The sequence below is a fragment of the Neoarius graeffei genome, chromosome 15, assembly GCF_027579695.1.
Source record: "Neoarius graeffei isolate fNeoGra1 chromosome 15, fNeoGra1.pri, whole genome shotgun sequence".
In the NCBI taxonomy this organism is placed as follows: Eukaryota; Metazoa; Chordata; class Actinopteri; order Siluriformes; family Ariidae; genus Neoarius; species Neoarius graeffei.
In genome coordinates this window covers 70,363,079-70,386,134 of record NC_083583.1, presented here as the reverse complement: position 1 = coordinate 70,386,134, position 23,056 = coordinate 70,363,079, and the positions used below count along the sequence as shown (strand labels likewise).

Genomic DNA, 23,056 nt, shown 5'->3' with positions numbered 1-23,056 from the left:
CATCTAAAGTCATTGTCTGAAACTGCACTAAAGTGGTGTTTCTCAGTTCTGGTCCTGGAGTACCACTGCCCTGCATATTTTGGTGTCTTCTCTCCTCTCTCTCACCTACTTCAATGTAGTTCAGGCTATTTCATTCACATTCAGTTGAAGTTGATAAGTAAGCAGCAGGTAAAACATCAACATGGCCATGGTACGTCAGGATCAGGATGAAGAAACATGGCTCTCAAGGAACATTAAAATGACCCCAAAATATAAAAAAGGTTTGAGAATTTTATTGAAATTCTAAGACAAATTTCAGTCCCAGTCCTGAACATTTAAAAAAAAAAAAAAAAAAAAAAAGCTTTGGGTTTTAGCATTAACATTGAAACTTTTTTCAAAAGCCTCCCCCCCTTTTTTTTTTGGTTCAAACAGCAGCACACTGTATCTTGCACTATCCTATACAACAGGTCATTTGGCATATTTGAAGCTAATCGTGTTGACCGCATAACTAAAATAAAAAATACTGAAATTAAGACCAGTTGAAGATTGAGGTGAGTCCTAAAATAATGCAAGGATGTAAACAGTGTTATTGTTTGCAGCTCGCACCAATTAGCTGTAGCACCAATTAAAATCACGTTCAGGAGAAAACAACCCTGGTGGTTTGTAAAGACAAGGTTCTATTAAAATGTAGTTTAATTTAGAAAGGGGCTAAGATTTCTGCTAAGTGCTATAAATATCTCTCCACCTAACCAGGAACTAACCTACCCAACACAATGCAGTGTCAAATCAAATAAATAAGATAGTGTAATTAGAAGAAATTAAACCCAATACTAAAGGATCAGTTGCTCCTCACACCGACGGGGAAAACAATGGAGGGTATGTTCTGCTCTCCAGTCTCAAATGTTGACAGATATGCATCTCATCAGGTTTTATTAGAATTGGAATACCCTTCTACAGTAGTAACAAAACTATTGTACAAGTTCTGGTCTTTTTTTCCTGAACACATTTCACAAAAGCATGCACTAAGATGGACAGGACAAATGTCTCCTTGCAGCAAAACCCAGGTAAGAGTAACAGCAAGAGGCTGTGCAAAGTGCAGAAATTTTAATATTTAAACATAAAAAGCTCAATATCAGAAAGGATCTTCTGATAAGATTGAACAGTTGAACTATTTCTAGACAGCTGTCAATTTTAAAATCATTCTTAACATCTTTACAGACATAATAGGAGTTGTGACTGGTCTGACTATGTAGATGCAATTGAAAAGTGAACACTCAGGATGACAAATACTCAGACTGATCCTGCATTATGGGTTAGCAGTCATCTCAAAATGCTGGCACTTAAAAGGTCAGTTACATAACTGCATGGTGTGAATTATGATTGGGGGGGGGACCCCGTCTTCATACACATTCCTCCAAACTGCAGTTGGTCTAAAGCTCTACATGACCAAAAGGACTGGCAAATAAAAATACGATACAGCACATATCCAGCTCATACTCTCTGGATCTCTCCATGTGCACGCATTCTTGATACTTTAAAGGGATACAGCCATATTTGAGTGATCTTGTATATAATTTACCTGATAAACATGACTTGAAAACCAAGTCCATCGAGGCTGGTGTAATGCTTTTGCACATATTAAATAGTAATAGGTAACTTCATAATAGAAGGGTGGGCACAAATAGATGGCTGCAATCGTAGCACCCGACTATCACACAGGCTCTTAAATAAGGAAAACAACCACCTTTGGCATAGCAGGATCCATCAAGCCAGAAATTAAAGTCAATAGCATACAGTCAAAGCCTTTACACAGACACCATTGTCCCACCTGTAGGCATATCAACATCCATTGCATGGAAGAGACCAATACAATAAATCACACACAGTGTAAAAACAGGCTAAACTGGCTTGGTTTGAGATATTCAGGAGAGTCCCTGCATAAGCCAGAGAATAAACTTAATGAACTGCAAACTATAGACTACCTGGAACCAAAGGCAGAATTTGCATAAAATACTGTTTTGTGTGTGTGAGAGGTTGTTTTTTTTTTCTTTTTTTTTTTAACCTTGGAAAAAAGTTTAGAGCTCATACTGAGGAGTGTACAACAGATCTGGTATAAACCCCCAGGAAGACGAAAGAATAAATATGAGTACCTTCCATTCAATATATAGGGAAACATGATATTTCTCTTAATTTCCTTTAATAAACAAAATAAGAAACTTTGAGAAACCAGTTTCAGTGTTGCCTGCCCCAGTTTATAAAGCAAGGGGGGAAAAAAATCCAAGGTCTTCTGTTCTTTGGGAGACCTATGTGCTATTAGAGAGGGAACCAATGCCCAGAAGACTTTTCCATATGCAGTGTAAAACACCACCCACCCAACCCCCTGCAAAAATGGGGGGGAAAAATGGAAAAAGAAAACTGATAACTGCCTGTAGTGCCCTCAGTAGAGCTGTAGGCCCAGTTTATGGGGGGCAGGAATGCTCTCATTACATTTTTCATTAACGCAATTGCTGTTTTAGAGAAAGCCAGAAAACAGAAATGGAGAAAACTCTCCCGAATCCAGAGTTTCTGTTTCACTGTCTTGTTTCCAGACGGTAAAAGGAGAAAAACACTACATGATTAGTGCCAATGCTGAAGTTGCTGCTGATCATATTCTGCTATAAGTTTCTTTATATGTGCCAACTTGTTGTGGAGATATTCACAGCGGTTCCTCTCTTGGCTGTAGTTGGGATTAGTCTGTAAAGAAAACAATGGGAGACTATGATGAGTATTCTGTACAAACAGCACCTATACATACATGTCTGTGGGAGACAATATTGATAAATTTAGCCACCAAATTTATCTTGATTCCATTTTATTTCATTCACAAATGAACAATGCACATTTTTTTTAATGTTTTGGAATGTACAAGAGACAAGCTAAGCCATAAAGTCATTCCTTCAACAATCTGTCCTTCACCCTCTCACTCACTCACATATAACCTATTGTTCATGTTACAGCCAAAGCTACTGTCCAAACTGTGCTGTTATGCACACCTTCTGACCAATCAGATTCAAGAATTAAACCAAGCTGTAATACAAGCCTGCATGTCAAACAATACAAATCACATACTGCACAATAAGTAGGCTATTCATAAGTGTGTGTTTATATTACACAAGTTGAAAAAAGTTAAGCAAGCCCATACTCCCTTCCCTGAAAAAGTGCTCGTCTCAATTCAGGAATGAATGAATGAATATATTATATATATTTAAAAAAAAAAAAACTCCCCACATCCTTTTTTACATGAGCCAGCACTGGGACTAAACACATGCATGCGTGCACATACAGGTGCTTTAAGATAGCGTTTCCTGGCAGATTCAATCTGGGTTATGGATCAGCGTGTCGACTGGGAAGTTCAATATTCTTTCAATATTCTGAAAGTGGAGAATGCAGGATTGAAAAATATCTGCGCTTCAAAGACCTTCCTGACTTTCTCAGCAAAACTCACTAATACAAAATAAAATGCACACACAAAAACACGCTTGAGAGTGACACCAGCAGGGTTGCCAGGATTGTGTGTTTATATGCCACATTGGGCTAGATTTGAAACCACACATCAGAAATGTATGTGCAACACAAGGAATTTGTTTCCAACGCAAATACATTTACAAAAGAAGAAAAACACAACTACCCTTCCCAATTCCCAAAGTACTTGGGGTCATTTTATGCAGTTTACGAGATGATGCTGGGATGGAAATTGTGTTCAGACCTGGCAACCCCACACACAAAATGGTCCATGTTTTGTTTGAAGTGTGTGTGAATAGATCAAACAGTTATTATCCCGTTTCAATTACACTGGTCAACAATTTTTCAGAAGTTGTCTGCTTCAGAGATGAAATTGGCTGTTATGAACTTTGTGTTGAATTCAAATATGACAAAACAGCTGATTGGTTATGGCTTCCAAGATATTTAAAGACTTCACATTTTATACTTACGTACATTGTGTCGATAGTAACGTTTTAAGTATAAATTGTAAACCTAGGTCTCTTCATGTGTTTATGGTCAGTTTACATGATATTTCACCTGTTTTATATAACACTAGAAAATCAGCAAAAAGTTTACATAAATAAAATGTATTATGAACCAAATGGGAAAAAAAATAATTACGTACAAGTACCGAATATACTCCGTCCTTATTCAATGTGTACTCCATGCTTTTTGGCAGCTTGCCTCTTGTATTCATGAAATGGAGCATCTCTTGTCAAGCAAAGACTTAATCTCGAGTACATAGCACTGTATGATTTTTTTTTTTTTTTTGCGCTGATATACTGGTACCAAAATCCAGAATTGTGACACACAAAAGCATTTTTGAGAAAGTCGGCAAGCAGTCTTATTTTGTCAATTTGGGTGTGCCGAATTCAAATCTGCAATATGCCGAGCTCTATCTGACCTCTGTTGACCTCTAGAGGTCATTGAACTTTGGGCCTGTAAACGTCTCAGCTGAACCCAGTTTCTCAGCTTTCTAAGGAATGAAATGTACTAAAATGATTAATGAAGTTAGCAGATGGCCTTGTTTGTTAAATGTTTGGGTGCTGAATTCATTTTTCATTTGTAAAACGACATATGACCTCTGATAACCTCAAGGTCATTAAACTTGGCCTATAGGCGTATGCATTTAACGGCATTTTTAAACTGACTTTACTCCCCCAAAAAGAATATGAACAGACAAAAAACAAATAGAAAGGAACAAATACAACATTAAATGCCAGTCCATGTACATGTGACTTACTTTTCACAATGAGAATGCCTAGGCGATCACCTTACATAACATTGCATTACATTTAGCGGTTATTGTTTATACAAAGCTACTGAAAAAAAGAACAGATTCAGCAGCATACAAAATGTGGGGGCATACAGGGTATACAGGTTAATCAGGGTTAGTATATATGAGAGTTTTTTTCTTTGTTGTTTTTGTTTTAAACGGGGTAAAGCCTTTACAAAAAACAAACAAAGAAAAAAAACTCATATATACTAACCCTGATTAACCTGTATACCCTGTATGCCCCCACATTTTGTATGCTGCTGAATCTGTCCTTTTTTCAGTAGCTTTGTATAAACAATAACCGCTAAATGTAATGCAGTGTTATGTAAGGTGATCGCCGAGGCATTCTCATTGTGAAAAGTAAGTCACATGTACATGGACTGGCATTTAATGTTGTATTTGTTCCTTTCTATTTGTTTTTTGTCTGTTCATATTCTTTTTGGGGGAGTAAAGTCAGTTTAAAAATGCCGTTAAATGCGTAGGCCTATAGGCCAAGTTTAATGACCTTGAGGTTATCAGAGGTCATATGTCGTTTTACAAATGAAAAATGAATTCAGCACCCAAACATTTAACAAACAAGGCCATTTGCTAACTTCATTAATCATTTTAGTACATTTCATTCCTTAGAAAGCTGAGAAACTGGGTTCAGCTAAGACGTTTACAGGCCCAAAGTTCAATGACCTCTAGAGGTCAACAGAGGTCAGATAGAGCTCGGCATATTGCAGATTTGAATTCGGCACACCCAAATTGACAAAATAAGACTGTTTGCCGACTTTGTCTCAAAAATGCCTTTAACTCCTTAAAGGTCCCATAGCATGAAATTTTCACTTTGAGTTTTTTTAACGTTAAAATGAGTTCCTCTGACCTTCTTAAGTCACCCCAGTGGCTAGATATGTCATGATGTGTAAACCAAACTATGCTCACCCTTTGTCAACATTTGAGAATGGCACGTCAAAATGGCGCGTTGATAGGCTCTTCCCTTTACTACGTCAGCAAGGGAGATGATCCCCACGCCCCCCCTCTGGATTCCCACCCACTGTATGGATTGCCCGCCCAGCTCAAAAGTTGCCACCATAGATACGTCACTTCAATTTTGTAGTGAGGAGACCACAGAGGACACAACAACATGGCACCACCTAAGCGAGCGAAACATGGAAATTGCGCTGTACATGGATGTGACAACACAGAAAGGAGTCTGTTTTTACTGCCGACGGGAGAGCCCCTGAAGACGCAGTAGCTTAATTTTATTTACTCCAATAATACGCCGTTGAGTCTACCTAAGACGGTGTATGTTTGTCAGAAGCATTTTCCTGATGAATGTTTCCACAACTTGGGACAGTACAGGGCAGGTTTTGCACATCAACTGTCACTGAAGCCTGGGTCCGTACCAAGCATCCCTGCCGCATCAGCCACAAACACCGAACAAGTAAGTGTATAACTGTTAAGTCGTTTTGCCGTGTTTTAAAATCGGTGCGTTAGCCTTGCAATGGCTACATTAGCTGTGCAGCTAACCGCTTCCTGCAGTTAGCCAGGTACTCTGCGCTACAAAACCAAAAAGCATGCAGCATGCTCTGTTAAACTGAGTTTAGTCTGGAAATTGACTGTAACTTATGAGCTTATGTTTGACTATTGCTCCGCAATGCATGTCTTCTGTTGGATAAGCGATATGTTGCTGTAGTTGCTGCTTCTATCCTCTTTGGTTATGGAGTGCGTGTTCAAGCCTAGGGTATTATACGTTCGTAAACTACCACTCCGAACACTCTCACTCTCTGTTGTCTGTGTCACGTTGAGTTTACGAAAGGAGTCTGAGGGAGAACGGGGTTTTGTCTTAGCAGCGTGGCTACAGACGCTGATAGCAGCGAGTATGTGTGCGCGCAGCTTGGTCAAGACCCTCCCCCCATGGCCCGTATTGTACCCTCTACCCTTCCCCGCCTCCATGCTTCTCATTAACAAAACGACGCACTAGGAAAAGGGCTGAAATGGGGCTTTCTCCCAGGAGGCTATATCTACGTGCTGAGGGTTCATTTCGAGAAAGGCTGCGGATATAACATCCGGAAACCTCCACGAGCCCGTTTAAAGCTTCAACAAACCACCATGCCATGGGTCCTTTAAATAAGCACTTTTTTGAATTTTGGTACCAGTCTATAGGGCAATTTGTTCAGCAGAGTGATGCAAGTTGACTTATGATTGCATCATTCGCTGTTTTGCCAAAAAAGTACGTACTATCCAAAGCCAATCATAGATTTATTCATAGAGTCAATCTTGAAAACTAGAGCCAATGAACAATTTTAAGTTTCATTTTCGTTCTCAGCGACCCAGAATTAGTAAAGTTTGACTACATTTATTTTGGAAGCATTTTGGCTGTAGATCAGTGTTATTGTACTTTTACAATAAAAGTTTTAAAGCAGACAAAAATGGAAACCATTTGTGTTGAAAATGCATTTTATGGAGACACCACAATATCATATTGAATTTGAATTGTGCATCATCGTTACAACCCTAAAAGATACCATTAGGTAGTTCTAGACCTCTGTATGAAGTGAAAGACATTAGACAATTTAACCCCCTCCCCCAAAACCCTTTTACAATATGACTGCACTATTGAAATGCCAGTGTTCACATAAACATTACAGAAATTAATTACATACATCAAGTTCACGTCACTAATTTTCAGTTTACTTTAGCACCTGAAACACAGTGGATCCTCTGAACTTCAGTCTTGGGGACCCACTGTCCTACAGTTTCAAGCATTTTCTAAACACAAACTCTTGAAACTTAGTGTGGCTGTCCATATGTCTGCGTACAAAATTATCACTTTCCTAGACTGGGAAAGGGTGTCTTAACACAAAGAACTGAAATGTTCAGCTTAATGACGACAACTACTACTGTGAATAAATTACACATTATTAATCTAATATACATATTTGTCAAAAGGTTACCAGCAACATAACTGACAATGGCCAACAAGAGCTCTCTTGAGCAGGTATTTGTTTTCCCTGGGTGCCAAATGTTCCCCCACTGTAAAAGACCAAGTTTGAGAACTTACCTTTTTTATTTTGCGATACTCTTGAAGTATTTGATTGTGGATTGTCTGCAAAAATATAATTCAATATCAGTGCTTGAACTTTTCTGCATTTTGTAGTGTTACAACCGAGAACTGAAATTGACTGAATTGACACAAAATATCCCATAATAAAGTACGTGTGCACATGCTTGTCCAAAATGGAGCAATGGGGGCATGGCCAAGCATCACTTGGAGGAGGAGTGGGTGATCTCATGAATGACTGCATACTTGTGTGAGATAAGTGATACTCTTCCTATATGTTGTGTCTTACAGCAAAGAGATGCTGAACAGACAGATGGCAGTGAAAAGCAGTGCAACTTTCTTCAATAGTGTCCTGCTGAGCCTGTGCATATGAAATGGCATTTTTGTTGCATTATTTCAGTTAAGCTATAACTGCTGAACTGAAAAGCTTGCTCTAGAGCCCTGCACTCCCACGGGACCCGACGCAAAGCAGTGCGGCACGGGACAAATTTTGAAAGCTCATTGCGGGCGCGGGCGGGAGGGGGAGTGCACAATGCGGGAGCAGGCGGGAGAGGCGATAAGCTGCAGTCCCGCTAACTAAAAACGTGTTTAAAATAAATTTATAAATTATTAATTTAATGTCTATCATATATAATTTGTGCTGGATATTTTATTTGCCATTAATAAAAGCATTTTAAGATGCCTAAATTTGCAGATGTGGTCTAATCTCGCGTACGTTTCCGATTCCTTTCTGCTCTTCCGTGTTTGAGATCTCCGATCATGGTAGAAGAGCAGAGCTCCTCTAGTGAAGCTCACAGTGCTTCAGAAGCAAGTGCTGCTTTAAAAAGAGGTGCCTGGCAACGCGCACCCTCGCTATGTGCGCTAGGTGAAGGATCGGTCAGTGGAGAGCTCAGCTAAGCTCAGCATGTTTAATTCCCCAAGCCAATGACAAGAACTTCCGTGAGAAATAACGCGAACGTCTGCATCATGCGGGATTTGCGGGCGGGAGCGGGACAAAATATGGCAGGCGTGGGCGGGACTGAAAATCATAATTCTTTGCGGGAGCGGGACTGAAAATTCTGTCCCACGCAGACCTCTAGCTTGCTCCATCACACCTGCACCCCAAGTCCTCATTCTCTTCACACCAACCAGGGTGTCACTGTGGTCCTGAAACCCAGGAGAATTTGAGATGAATATGTCCTTAGCCAAGAGCATCAAGCTCCTCCTGAGCTTAGACCAGGTCCATCAGCAGGCCAACCTGCATATGGAGCAAGTCTGGCGCTTCAAACTCCTGGTGGCAGAGGTTAGTCCACCTCTCATCCATCCACTGATTGAGGGAATGAACTGGCTGAAATTTCAAAGGCTCATAAAAAGTATGCAAGTAGATGGATCCTGCAGTAGTGGGATATGGAATTTGTGCAGTGCTGACTGCTGAAAGCCCAGAAAGTGGGGATTCCTACCAGGGATTTCCCCTTGCACACCTTCAAATCAACTGAAACTCACTGACTTGGCTGGACTCGCTGACAATGTTGCACTGTCCTACACATTTCTATTATCAAAAATTGTACAGGGTGATGCAGGACACACACAGGAAAGAAATGAGGTAATTGTTGGTAAGTAAGTGTTCTATACAGCTCATCATAATCCCACAGCTAGACATTTAGAACATAAGACACCAGAACTTCTTACTGCCTGTTTCTGTTCATCTGGCATTTGTGGTGACGCACGCAGGTGGTATGCAGCATGCCACCCTTTGGCCACGCCAAAAGTGTCACTGTCTCCACTTCTACTCATACAAGTCCCCTTCCAAAAGCACAACGGTATCACTGTGTTAATGTGAGTGGATTTTAATACACAATCACCAAGAAACTGTGGCTCTTAGTAACATCTAAGTACTCTTCAGAGATAGCAGAATCCTGAGAGTCTGACTGACCATGCCACATACAATTTAAAAAAAGAAATTCGGGGATGAAATTGATTTGTGCCAGTGTTAAACATCTGCAAACAGATGAGACTCATCAAAGCAAACTAATCAAACCCTTAAATAATCACTCTTATGTTTGTACATGTTTATGCTGAGAATTGTGATAAATGGCAGTCTGAAAGATCCCACAAGCCTCCAGGGGGTTCTCCCATGCAGGGATAAGCCCCATGGTGTCTTAGAGGTCATCTGGGAAGATGACCCTTCACAGAGCAAGAATGGAATTCAATATGCTCTTGCCCAGAGAACAAAACCCCCAACACATTGGGCCAATTAACAAAAGGGGAACTTGGCTGAGTGAGTTTTCACCAGGAGATACCGTAGTGTTGGTGTTATTACTGAAGTTGTACTCTAAACTACTCGCAAAAATGGCAACAGTATTTGAGCTCACACAGCAAGTTGGTGAAAGTCACACTTGCTCTACATCACTGTCTCTCACTGAGAAACACATAGCATATAAAAAGAGCATCATTAATTAAAATCAATCAATCAATCAATCAATCAATCACACAGACTCATTTATGAAATTACCCACTCCTTCTCCAAAGTAGATTCCACCAGGTGTGGCTGCATTGCGGCCACTCTAGACAATGCTTGTGATTCCATCAAATGTGCTGCAGCACTTTTCAGAAGCGGCTCTCTGCGCCACACAAAATACACGCCTAGTCTATTTTTGCCACAAGCCATGCTCAAGCTGCACAGCCAGGCAGGAAGAAGTGGAACAGCATCACATCACTTCAACGTCAGAACCGGTGGCACCAGTCCAGAAGTCAACTGGATGGAGGATTTTGGCCATGGGCCATGAGTTTTTCATCCTGGAAACTGAAAAACACAAGGTGTTATGACACCACAGACCTTCCCCCCCATAAGAGGCCTACAATAGAACAAAGTAGAAATAAACAAAACAGACCCTCCCAAAAAAAACAAACAAAAATGGAGAAACCACCAAAACCAGTCAACAAAATCGGGTAGACATAACGCTCTGCTTCTGAAATGCTCTCAGTGGGGTACGAAGCCGCACTGAGGATGGAACAAAGCCACATTGCAGACACAGTGTCACAGAACTGTGCCCAAGGGTAAGGCTCTGTCCTCTTTTCATAAGCAACACTTGACAATGCCCCAGCCACCACACCTGGTTTTGTGTCCCCTGGAGGAAACACGTTAGCCTTCCCTGGTTTGTAGTAGCTTGTGTGCAGGAACCGGAGACCAAATTTTGGGGGGGAATTGTAGGAAAAGCTGCTGTGGTCTGACCAGACCATCATTTAACTTTTTGGTCTTGACACAATGCCACATTTGGTAGAAACTGAATACTGCTCACTCTGAGAATATCATGACCACAGTGACGCATGGTAGTGGTAAATCAGTTGTGATCAAAAACTCTTTCCACCCTAGTAATGGTTATAAGACTGTAGAGGTCAGGCAAATGCCTCTGCAGCCACATGGCCAACACAGAAAGGCCTAAGAGACATTTCTACCTACAGGATCTTGAACTCTCACAAATCATTTAGGGCACCTGCACATGATTACATACACTGAAATCAGTATTCCTAACCAGACTCAAGCTTTGCGATAAGCACACTTACACAAGTATTACTGCACATATACAGTTTATTTCCTGCCTACTTTCTTATTCTCCATTTATTTAACTGTATTACCTGACTAATCAGTGTTAACCAATCGACATTGGTCATCACTAACTCAATACAACATTCACAACCCTGTACTTGCCCTTCCTGGTAACCCAACCCTAACTCTGGGCTGACAGCAAGATGCATAGAGCCAAATAAGGACAAAATCTTAGAAGAAAACTTGCTCCAGTGTACAACAGGAGAACATCCCCAAGCATACTGCCAAAACTACACTGGAGTGGTTCAAAACTATAAATCTGAACATATTAGTATGAGCCAGTCAAAGCCTAGACCATAGTTCAGAGAATTGATGCTCGCCAACATTCTCCATCCAATCTGACAAGTATTATGTAACCAACCAACAAAGGTCAACAAACCTTTTTTGGTTTAATTAACCTTTGTGTTTTGCAACTTAAATTTAACAAGTGTGTAAATCAAATACCCCCCCCCCAAAAAAAAGTCAATTTCATTTCCAGGTTGTAACAATGTAATAAACAACTAAACAACTTGTAGAGTGAAATGAAAAATATATATTGCATAATGAAAAGTAAAAAAAGTTCAGATAACTTTGATAACTTAATTGTATATACACAAGACAGCAGTGTTCTCTGTGGCTATGGCTAATTATATAACCATACGTTATCACTTGGATCTCCCTACATCAGATAAAGCACAAGTCAGTCAGAAATTGTGGCTTAGGTGTCCTCATACGCAATACAAGTACTACTGATACTGATCACTAGAGGTTTCTGTTCCTTATTTGGCTTTAAATGCGTCATATTGAAATGTAGAGCTTAAAAGGCAAAGGCAGCAACCTAGTCAGACTAACCAGTGTGTATTGGTACAGTAGTTACCTTATACTGATCTGTGCCTTGTTGGAGCTGTTTAAGCTCAGCGTCCAGCACAGTGAATTGCCGGGTGATACCCTCTATTCGTGCATGGAGTCCCCGGTACTCACTATACTCCGCGTTAAAGTCATTCTTATAGCTTTGACGCTGCTCCTGGGAGCCAATCTCAGTGTATTTTCTTCTCAGACATACAAAAAGAAGGGAAGTCTCATCACTAAAAATATATTTTACATGAGAAACTAAAAACATATGCAGGACTAAAATACAGGAACCCAATGCCAAATTATACATGGTATTTAAGAAATGCAGAGATGGAGTACTTACAGTAAATAGTCTGCCACCACAGATGAGGACGCAGGAATACTGGAGCTGTTCATTCCATTCAGATCTAAAAGGAAACAAACAAGTGAATGCAAGTACAAGGGGATTCACAGAACAGACTTGCAGAAACCCTGCTGGGGACAAATCGCAGTGATGAGGCCATTATTAAAAAAATGTTCTGTTTCCGGTCCACCGGCCGGGTGAGTGCTGTTTGTGCGGTTGAAAATTTTTTTTTAACGCCGTTTTTTCGACATTTTTTTTCAGGTTCGTAAATCTAAAATCGAACTTGACATTTACGCATTCCCAGGGCTTTCCACTAAGGCTCACACTAGCCAGCCATGACAAATAAGTAGCCAGCCGGGGGGGGGGGGGGGGGGAGTAAACACAAAAACTCCTGTGCACGCAGTTCCCAGGATTAAATATATTTTCCACAGACCATTTATATATTCACTTTACTCAAATACAAAGTAAAATGGCAGTAAATCTTTTCTTTTCTTGCGTATTGCATCACGAGGCGTTCCTGGCTTGTAAATCTCTTATTTTCGGTGCATGACACATTCACGCAGCTGAGCATGCTATGAATTAACAACGACAACAGTCTGCAGTGGGGCTACACAATTACACACTCAGCGAACATTTCTCCATTTGTGTATGAAAATACACTCCAACCACTCAGTTTGGTTTCATTTACAACCAACGGTGTCTTTTGATGCCAGCACGTAATTGAACGAGAGAAGACTGGTTTACCGGAGACAAAATAAGCGTTATCTCTGCTTCTGTTCCCTCCAATGTCGCCTCCGACACATTACTGCCTCCGCCAAGTGCGCGCACACACCGCATGTCGGGGCCGCGGAGGAGTTACTCTCCCTTGATCAATGAAGTCGGTGGGGAATTTGTGGTTATCGGTACAAATAGCGCGAATCACAACTTAAATGAGTGCGGTTCAGTTTGACATTATTGTCAGTCCGTTAGATAAACATTTAATTTTATTAAAATCGAAAATTAATATTTAGAGCCTGTGGACTACAAAAATAATAGTCATTAAAGTAGCCGGCTGGACTTAATTGTGTAGTCGGCTGTATGGCCGGCAGCCGGCGCTTATGGAAAGCCCTGCATTCGGCGCAGAATATAGAATCAATCAGCTCTGCGCATGCGCCGTGCGGCACAAAAAAATGGCAGCCACCATGAAGGAAGGAGATCCGGAGTTTTCAAACGCTTAAGTGTGAAATCGCAAAATGGTATTCTAGCGAACAGCAAAATAGTAAAGATTCAGAAAAACAAATCATTCAGTGATCATTTTAATAGTGTAATTTCATCCGAACTAGGCCTAACGCTCGATTTAGAACTACAAAAAGTCCGTGTGTCGGACATTAAGTACCTTTGTAAAAGTTTTGCAAATGTTGCAGTCAGCATTTAAAATGCTAGCTTAAAGTTTTTGTACAAGTTTCAGTTGATTAAACTGTCATATTTTATTAAATGTGTCTGCTTTTGTAAAAGTACTGAAAGAAAAACCAAACAGCATTGCGATTTATCATCCATCCATATATTTAAAAAAAAAAAAAAATCCCTCCCTCCCGATTGAAAATTTTTTTGCTCACCCAGTGGACAGGAAACTAATTTTTTTTTTTAAGGATGGCCTGACGAGCTGGGTAGATAAATGGTTCATCCTAGGGGTAAAAAATATAATCCTGTGCAACATGTAAAGCTACACTGCATATGTCAAAGGCCAATAAGAAATAAAAAGCAGATATCAAATAAATAAATTCCTGACATTGTAAATACTGTTATCGTAGCATAAAGTTCTATGTTTGTGTCAATCACAATTAGCTATGAGAGCTGTATGTGCGCCATCAGTTCCACATCATTTGCACTACTTTTATAGATATGTAGCATTTCATTAAAAGGTAGACTGCCCTTCAGATTTTTCACGTTTAGGTCATAAGAATTTTTCTCAACATCCAATCTTTTTTTTTTTTAGTGGACTGAAAACGACTGAATATGAATCACAGACTTCCGATTTTATTACTTTTTTCCCCCTAAAAGAAAAGCCAGGTGGCCCTAAATTCTCCACCATTTTTTCCTGCTTCACCATGACTTCATTCAAGATACTACGTTATGCATCACGTGGTGGGCTTTCCCCGTTTGCGCAAGGCATTGTGGGATACAAATTTGAAACAGTGGAGAACAATGGTGGACATGAATGTGTGAATGAAACGAGAAAGACCAACTACAGTAACGGAAAGCGAGAAAAGATGTTATGTTGAAAAGGAAAGAAAACGCAGGACCAAACTAAAATATCGGCGTTCAGCGAGCACCTCTGTGTGATCAGTTGCTCATTTAGCAACAGAATGATGTAATTGTTGGCACACGGTCAAAGGTAAACCTGTAGATGGCAGTAATGAAACACTGGATGCCAGCTGCCATAAAACCCGAACGATGAAGACAGCGACGACGATTCAGGTAAACCTGCGCATGCGCACATGGACTTCCTCTGTCCGCTTGACTGCACAAAGCGAGCGATTTCATGCACATTTGCTAGGGAATCCCCTCAAATTAAATAACTTCCCAGCCACAGAATGCCTTAAAAAAATAAATAAAAAAGTACATCACAAAGACCAAATTTCAGAGGGAACTAAATTTCACCGATTTTATGAAATCGAAAGGCCATCTACTTTTAAGATTAAAACGTAGGGAAGAATAATGTGCTTCAACTGGACAGGGACAGTTTCGTTAAACGGGCAGTGAACAAGGCTTTGGGATTGAACATGCTTGTACAATGTCAGTGTGGTGAATTTAAACAGGGGAATTTGATATTTTTATTAAAAGAAAAAGCAGTTCAACAGTAAAATAAAAAGCGCCATATGGATGTACATGACCACAATAACATTTAAATTCCCTATTTAAAATGTGTATACCTTTTTGGGAAATACAGTATATGGCCAAAAGTATGTGGACACCTGACCAGCACACCCAAAATGTGGTTCTTCCCCAAATCCCACAATATCAGAAGCACACAACTGTATAGAATGTCTTTGGATGCAGTACTGGAACCAAGAAGCCCAAATCTGTTCCAGCACGACACTGCCCCGTGCACAAACGGTGCTCCATGAACACATGCTTTATCAAAGGTGAAGTAGAAGAACTCTAATGTCCTGCACAGATGCCTAACCTCAACCCCACTGAACACCTCTGGGATGAACTGGAACACCAACTGCACCCCAGGCCTCCTCACCCAACATCAGTGCCTGATCTCAAGAATGCTCTTCTAGCTGAATGCCCCTCGGACCTGCTTGATCCATCCTGGTGCCCTGTGTCTGGTCGGAGTTTTATCGCCCCACTCCTGTGAAGGACGGCCCCATGAGGACAGTTGAGGGTTATACCTGTTAAAACTTAATATTATAGTCAGGCTGTCTGTTGTTGCCCAAATGAGGATGGGTTCCCTTTTGAGTCTGGTTCCTCTCGAGGTTTCTTCTTCATGTCGTCTGAGGGAGTTTTTCCCTTGCCACCGTCGCCACAGGCTTGCTCATTGGGGATAGATTAGGGATAAAATTAGCTCATGTTTTAAGTCGTTCAAATTCTGTAAAGCTGCTTTGTGACAATGTTTATTGTTAAAAGCGCTGTACAAATAAACTTGAAACTTGAATGATCACACGTTCCCACAGTTGTACCCAAAAATCTAGTGGAAAACCTTCCCAGGAAAGTAGAGCTGCTTATAACCAGGGAAAAAAAAAAAAAAAGGATTAAATCTGGAATGGAATGTTTCATAAAGCACATACAAGTATAATGGTCAGGTGTCTATATAGTTTTGGCCACATACAGTTGTGCTCATAAGTTTACATACCCTGGCAGAATTTTTGCTTTCTTGGCCTTTTTTCAGAGAATATGAATGATAACACAAAAACTTTTTTCCCCACTCATGGTTAGTGGTTGTGTGAAGCCATTTATTGATAAACAACTGTTTTCTATTTTTAAATCATAATGACAACAAAAAACATCCAAATGACCCTGATCAAAAGTTTACATACCCCAGTTCTTAATACCGTGTATTGCCCCCTCTAACATCAATGACAGCCTGAAGTCTTTTGTGGTAGTTGTGGATGAGGCTCTTTATTTTCTCAGATGGTAAAGCTGCCCATTCTTCTTGGCAAAAAGCCTCCAGTTCCTGTAAATTCCTGGGCTGTCTTGCATGAACTGCGCGCTTGAGATCTCCCCAGAGTGTCTCGATGATATTGAGGTCAGGAGACTGAGATGGCCACTCCAGAACCTTCACTTTGTTCTGCTGTAGCCAATGACAGGTTGACTTGGCCTTGTGTTTTGGATCGTTGTCATGTTGGAACGTCCAAATATGTCCCATGCGCAGCTTCCGGGCTGATGAGTGCAAATTTGCCTGCAGTATTTGCTGATAACATGCTGCATTCATCTTTCCTTCAACTTTGACCAAGTTTCCTGTGCCTTTGTAGCTCACACATCCCCAAAACATCAGCAATCCACCTCCGTGCTTTACAGTAGGAATGGTGTTCCTTTCATCATAGGCCTTGTTGACACCTCTTCAAATGTAACGCTTATGGTTGTGGCCAAAAAGTTCAATTTTGGTCTCATCACTCCAAATTACCTTGTTCCAGAAGTTTTGAGGCTTGTCTCTGTGCTGTTTGGCATATTGTAGGCGAGATACTTTGTGGCATTTGCTTGGTTTTAACAGAGCCCCTGATTTTCCATTTGTTAATCACAGTTTGAACACTGCTGACTGGCATCATCAATTCCTTGGATATCTTTTTGTATCCCTTTCCTGTTTTATACAGTTCAACTACCTTTTCCCGTAGATCCATTGACAATTCTTTTGCTTTCCCCATGACTCAGAATCCAGAAATGTCAGTGGCTGGATGAAAGATGCAAGAGTCTGTCTGGATCCCAGAAACTCACTCAGCTTTTATGCACACACACTGATTACAAGCAAACAAATCACAGGTGAGGACGTTGCCTTTAGTAGCCATTCAAACCCATTTGTGTCAACTTCTGTGCATGTTATCAGGCCAAAATCACCAGGGTATGTGAACTTTTGATCAGGGTCATTTGGGTAGTTTCTGTTGTCATTATGATTTAAAAAGAGAAAAAACAGTCGTTTGACAATAAATGGTTTCACCCAACCACTAAGCATGAGTGGAAAAGATGTTTGTGTTATCATTCATATTCTCTGAAAAATGGTCAAAGGATCATAGATTCTGCCAGGGTATGTAAATTTATGAGCACAACTGTAGTGCATCTTTTTTTTTAAAAATATGGTGAATGTCATTTTCTGACTGACTACATTTCAATGCAGCTACTGGCACTGCTCCAACACTAATCAGAGAACTCTCAACTATCTAAAACATCCAGCCAACACTGAATCCTTTCTCGAAACAGTCCCCCAAACAAGGCTCCAATTTGTCATTTGATGATGTCTTTCCAGGAAAGCATAAGCTTCAATATAGGCACTCCATGTGAAAAGTATCCTGCCTTCTAGACGTGCTTCAAAAGCTGCAGCATGACATAAGTAGTAGTATCGGACACCAAGTTTTGCTATAGTTGCTACGATGTGAATGACATCTTAAATCAGATTGTAGTCCCCCCCCAAAAAAAAAAAAAACCAAAAAAAAAAACCCCACACCTCCTAGACTTGTCTAGTCTTGTTTTTAGCAGTAGACAAATATTTTATTGAATAATTCAGATTTTTTTAATTTGCACTCAAGGGCTCAATTAAATGCAGTATTTGGTAGTTTTCTTGCCATTTTTATTAACCATATAAAAATTTATTTTTTCCAGAGGTAACTAGCTCAGAATCAGACGTCTGCATGAGAATTAGGATAACTGAAAAGTAACAAGTGCAATAGCAGTAAATAAAAGCAATCTTTGATTGCTTACATCTAAAGTGCCAATTGTTAATGAATTTATTACTGATCAGGACTTTAATGTACCGTATTTAACAGAAACATGGATTAAGCCAAATGAATATATAGCATTAAATGAAGCTAGTCCTGGATACAGTTATATTCGCAATGCCAGCAGCGCTTGAAGTACGGGAAGCACCTATCCGTTTACATAGTAAATTGCAAATTTTTGATCACTGTGCACAAACATAAAAAGTACAAGGAGCTGGGTATTTTATAGGACCCCCCCCCCTGAATTTTCAGAATGCGCACTCAGATTTGCAAGATACGGATTAGTTTTGACACCGCAATCTTTTTTTCTGCTGGGTGCGGCCATGTTGGATTTTGGTCGAAAGCCGATGACGTGCCACCCCGTGACATTAAACTCTAGCTTGCTTTCTATTGGTTGACACTGGCTAAAATCTATACCAGAGGTCGGGAATAAATCACAACCCCTGGTGGGCCTTTTCGTGGTAATTTCGGTCAAACCGGAAGCCGGACAGAGACAGCGGAAGTTCTAGTCATGGCCAATAAATGTGTATCCTTCTGTGAAAAACAAAAATATTGGATTCTGGAGGATGGAGGAAAAAAAAAGAAGGTCCAGGGATGTTAATAATCTTGTTTTGAAGAAGCCACATTTTATTAGAAACAGAATTAGAATACATGGCACTTTTGAGCACCACCCTCTGAAAAGTAACGTGTAGAACTGTGCTGCCACCTTTTGCCTTGTGCCATCACATGCAATAAGGGGCATTTGTATGCCAATTAGGTGAGTTGTAGAAAAGAGAACGCAGTCAATGAGGACAGATTTAATACGTTAAAAAAAATCTATGCTGATTATTGTTATCCTTAATGATCTTTAGTTGGGTTTGAATGATTCGGTACAATGGCCAGCAAAGTACCTACAAACAACAGTTCTGGTCATGCCATTGTGCAGTTGCTGAAGTTGATTTGAATAGTTCATTCCATCTCACTATGCAAATAATGCAATTAAATTTCAAAATAAAAACTACTGGAGCAAAAGGTTATTTTTAAACTCTAAGCAATTGATAGATGTTTTGGGCACAAGAATTGCTCCTGAAGGTGCTTTACTTTGACATTGAGCACACTTCTTTGAGGTTGGTGGAGTTGGTGCATGCGCATTCTGTGCTATGCACTTCCTGGTTTCCAAGTTGTTTGCGACAAGTCTTTTCCGTGAGTGTTGGCATTAAATCACTAATCTTTTTAATTTTTTTCTACAAATAAATGTTCCAGTATCCTCTTCATTTTTTATTGTACTTTCCACTTTTGCTTTCCTTTTTCCATTTTTTCGGAAAAACGCCAAGACTGGAAGCTTTCTTTTTTCTCCTCCTGCATAAAGACCACAAGCGGAGGCCCATCCACATCGGATCTGCTTTAATATCAACAGATCTTTGATTAAGGTACGTGAATCTTTTCATCATGGCACACCTTCAACCTGTTCAGTGTGCGGAGTGCAGAATGTTTAGTCATTCTTCCTCTGTCACTAGTGATAGCTTTATTTGGGATAAGTGCAGATTAGTTAGCTCTCTGACAAAGACTGCAGTCCTAGAAGCGTGTATCCAGGCTTTAGAGAAGGTCAGTGAGAATGAGAACAGTGTAGTTTCTGGAGCGGAAAGTCTGGATGCCCTAGGTGGAGTTAGTAATCCCCCAACTCCGGCATTAGAGCCCTTACAGCAGGGCGAATGGGTGACGACTCGGCGGCATAAGCGTAGAGCCAAAGCTACCACTAAGGCTTGCCCACGGGAGCACCACTCCTCTCCGCGTCACGTGTCGAACAGGTTTGCTCTCTTTAGTGATGCACCTGCTAAGAAACCTGAAAGAGCTCTGGTTATAGGGGACCATCATACAGCACAGCTCAGCCTTTAGGGGTACCAGCAGCTTTAGTCAGGTGGAGCCAGGGCGCCAGACATAGCAGGTAATCTTAGGGTCTTAGGCAAGCACAGGTTCTCAAAGATGGTTATCCATGCAGGAGCTAATGATACATGCCTTCGTCAGTCTGAGGTTACCAAGAATAACTTTGTAGAGGTGTTTAAATTAGCGAAGGCGATGTCCGATGCTGTAGTATGCTCTGGCCCCATCCCAATGCAGCGTGGCGATGTAGCTTACAGCAGGTTATGGTCGCTGAACTGCTGGTTGTCCAGGTGGTGCTCTGAAAACAGTGTAGGCTTTATAGATAATTGGGCTAATTTTGAGGGCACTGCTGGCCTGTTAGGGCAGGATGGTATCCATCCCACTCAGGAAGGTGCTGCTCTCATTTCTTGCAGCATAGGTCATAGTCTCAGAACAGGCCTAGTTAATTTCTGACAATCCAGAGCCAAGGCCAGGGAGCAGACGAACAGGCTAAACCGACCGTCTGCTCGCTGCACAGAGTCGTCACTCAGGGTCCACTACATCGAGACTGTGTCTGTTCCCCGAACTCAGCAAAAAAGTAGAAATATTCAGAGAGTTTGTTCCAGTAACCTAATCAATATAAAATTAGATCATACTGACTGTACAGCCGCTGCCAGCACCTTTGATCTGAAGGTGGGGCTATTAAATGTTAGATCTCTTACATCAAAAGTGCTAATGGTTAATGAACTCATTACTGATCAGGAGTTTAATGTATTGTGTTTAACAGAAACATGGATTAAACCACATGAATATATAGCATTAAATGAAGCAAGTCCTCCTGGATACAGTTATATACACCAGCCTCGTCTACCTGGCAGAGGAGGAGGCGTTGCGGTTATTTATAATGATTATCTAGGTGTAACACAAACCTGGTTATAAATTTAATACATTTAAAGTTCTTCATACTCGTATAATGTATGTAGCCTCGAAAAATAAGTCTACCCAGTTAATCCCGTTACTTATTATTTACAGGCCCCCGGGGCCATATTCTGAGTTTCTTTCTGAATTTGCAGATTTTATCTCCGACCTGGTTATTTCCTTAGAGAAAGCTTTAGTTGTCGGAGAGTTTAATATTCACTTTGATAACCCAGAAGACCCTTTGAAAACAGCGTGTGTCTCCATTTTAGATTCAGTAGGGATTAATCAGAATGTCATAGGACCGACCCATAATGGTGGTCACACCCTCGCTCTAATACTAACATTCGGGTTAAACGTAGAAAATATAGTCATACTTCCACAGTCTGAAGTTATCATTATCTTCTCATTCAAAATATGTTTGAGTAATAATATATGCACCTCACCACACTACTGTATGAAATGTACATTCAAGTCAACTACTGCACAGAGCTTTATAAATGATCTCCCAGAGTTATCAACTTTGATTGGGTCACTGTCAGCCCCCGCAGAACTTGATCAGGCAACTGAATGCTTAGAGTCAAAGTTCAACCATACTTTAGATAATGTAGCTCCTCTAAAAAGGAAAATGATCAGAGAGAAAAAATTAGTACCCTGGTATAATGAGGACACTCGCACTTTAAAACGGACCACTCGAAATTGGAACGCAAATGGCATCAAACAAAACTGGTAGCGTTCAAATTAGCATGGAAGGAGAGCTTCCTGAAGTATAGAAAAGCTCTTAGTGCTGCTAGATCAACATATCTCTCCTCCCTAATAGAAGATAACAAAAATAATCCTAGATTCCTATTTAATACGGTAGCAAAATTAACCAGGAATAAGTCCACTATAGACACATGCACATCTGTAGTATGTAGTAGCAACAACTTCATGAATTTTTTTTAATGACAAACTTGAGAATATCTGACAAAAAATTCAAACTACTAATTTAAGGTCAGACAATGCAAGTGACCCTGAAGTTAACTATATAACTATCAGATCAGCAATTAGAATGTTTTACTCCCCTTAGAGAAATCGAATTACTTTCATTAATCTCCGCATCAAAAGCCTCAACTTGCGTACTAGATCCCTTAGCTATTCAAACAGATAATATCTGAAGTAATTGAACCACTTCTAAAAATAATAAATTATTCTCTTAAGATCTGCTATGTACCCAAATCCTTTAAACTAGCAGTTATCAAACCCCTGATTAAAAAACCTGACCTTGATCCCTGTCAGCTGTCCAATTATCGGCCAATATCAAACCTCCCCTTTATCTCCAAAATCCCTGAAAAAGCTGTGGCACAGCAGTTATGTTCATATTTACATAGGCATAACATCCATGAAATGTATCAGTCAGGATTTAGACTTCATCATAGCACAGAGACAGCTCTGGTTAAAGTAGTAAACGACCTACTGTTGGCGTCTGATCAGGGCTGTGTCCCGCTGCTTGTGTTGCTTGACCTTAGTGCAGCATTTGATACCACTGATCATTCCATTCTTCTGGATAGACTAGAAAATGTTGTGGGAGTTAAGGGAATGGCCCTCTCCTGGCTCAGCTCTTATTTAACTGATCGCTATCAGTATGTTGATGTAAATGGTGATATTTCTAGACATACTGAGGTAAAGTTTGGTATTCCACAAGGTTCTGTCTTGGGTCCACTGCTCTTTTTCTTTATGTGTGTTACCTCTGGGTGATATTATTCGTAAACATTGTATTAGTTTCCACTGTTATGCTGATGACACACAGTTGTATGTTTCTGCAAAA

The 23,056-nt window shown here is 40.4% G+C and overlaps 1 protein-coding gene across 1 annotated transcript in view; it reads right to left on the bottom strand.

Moving 5' to 3' along the window:
• Positions 1-892: 892 nt before the first annotated feature.
• ell (elongation factor RNA polymerase II) overlaps positions 893-23,056 on the bottom strand; it is a 91,890-nt gene continuing 69,726 nt past the window's right edge. The window contains exons 9-12 of the mRNA XM_060941818.1: positions 12,584-12,647; positions 12,266-12,437; positions 7,824-7,868; positions 893-2,712 (exon numbers count right to left, since the gene is read on the bottom strand). Coding sequence (XP_060797801.1) covers positions 2,596-2,712; positions 7,824-7,868; positions 12,266-12,437; positions 12,584-12,647 — 398 coding nt within the window. The 3' untranslated portion in view covers positions 893-2,595. The remainder of the gene's footprint in view (positions 2,713-7,823; positions 7,869-12,265; positions 12,438-12,583; positions 12,648-23,056) is intronic.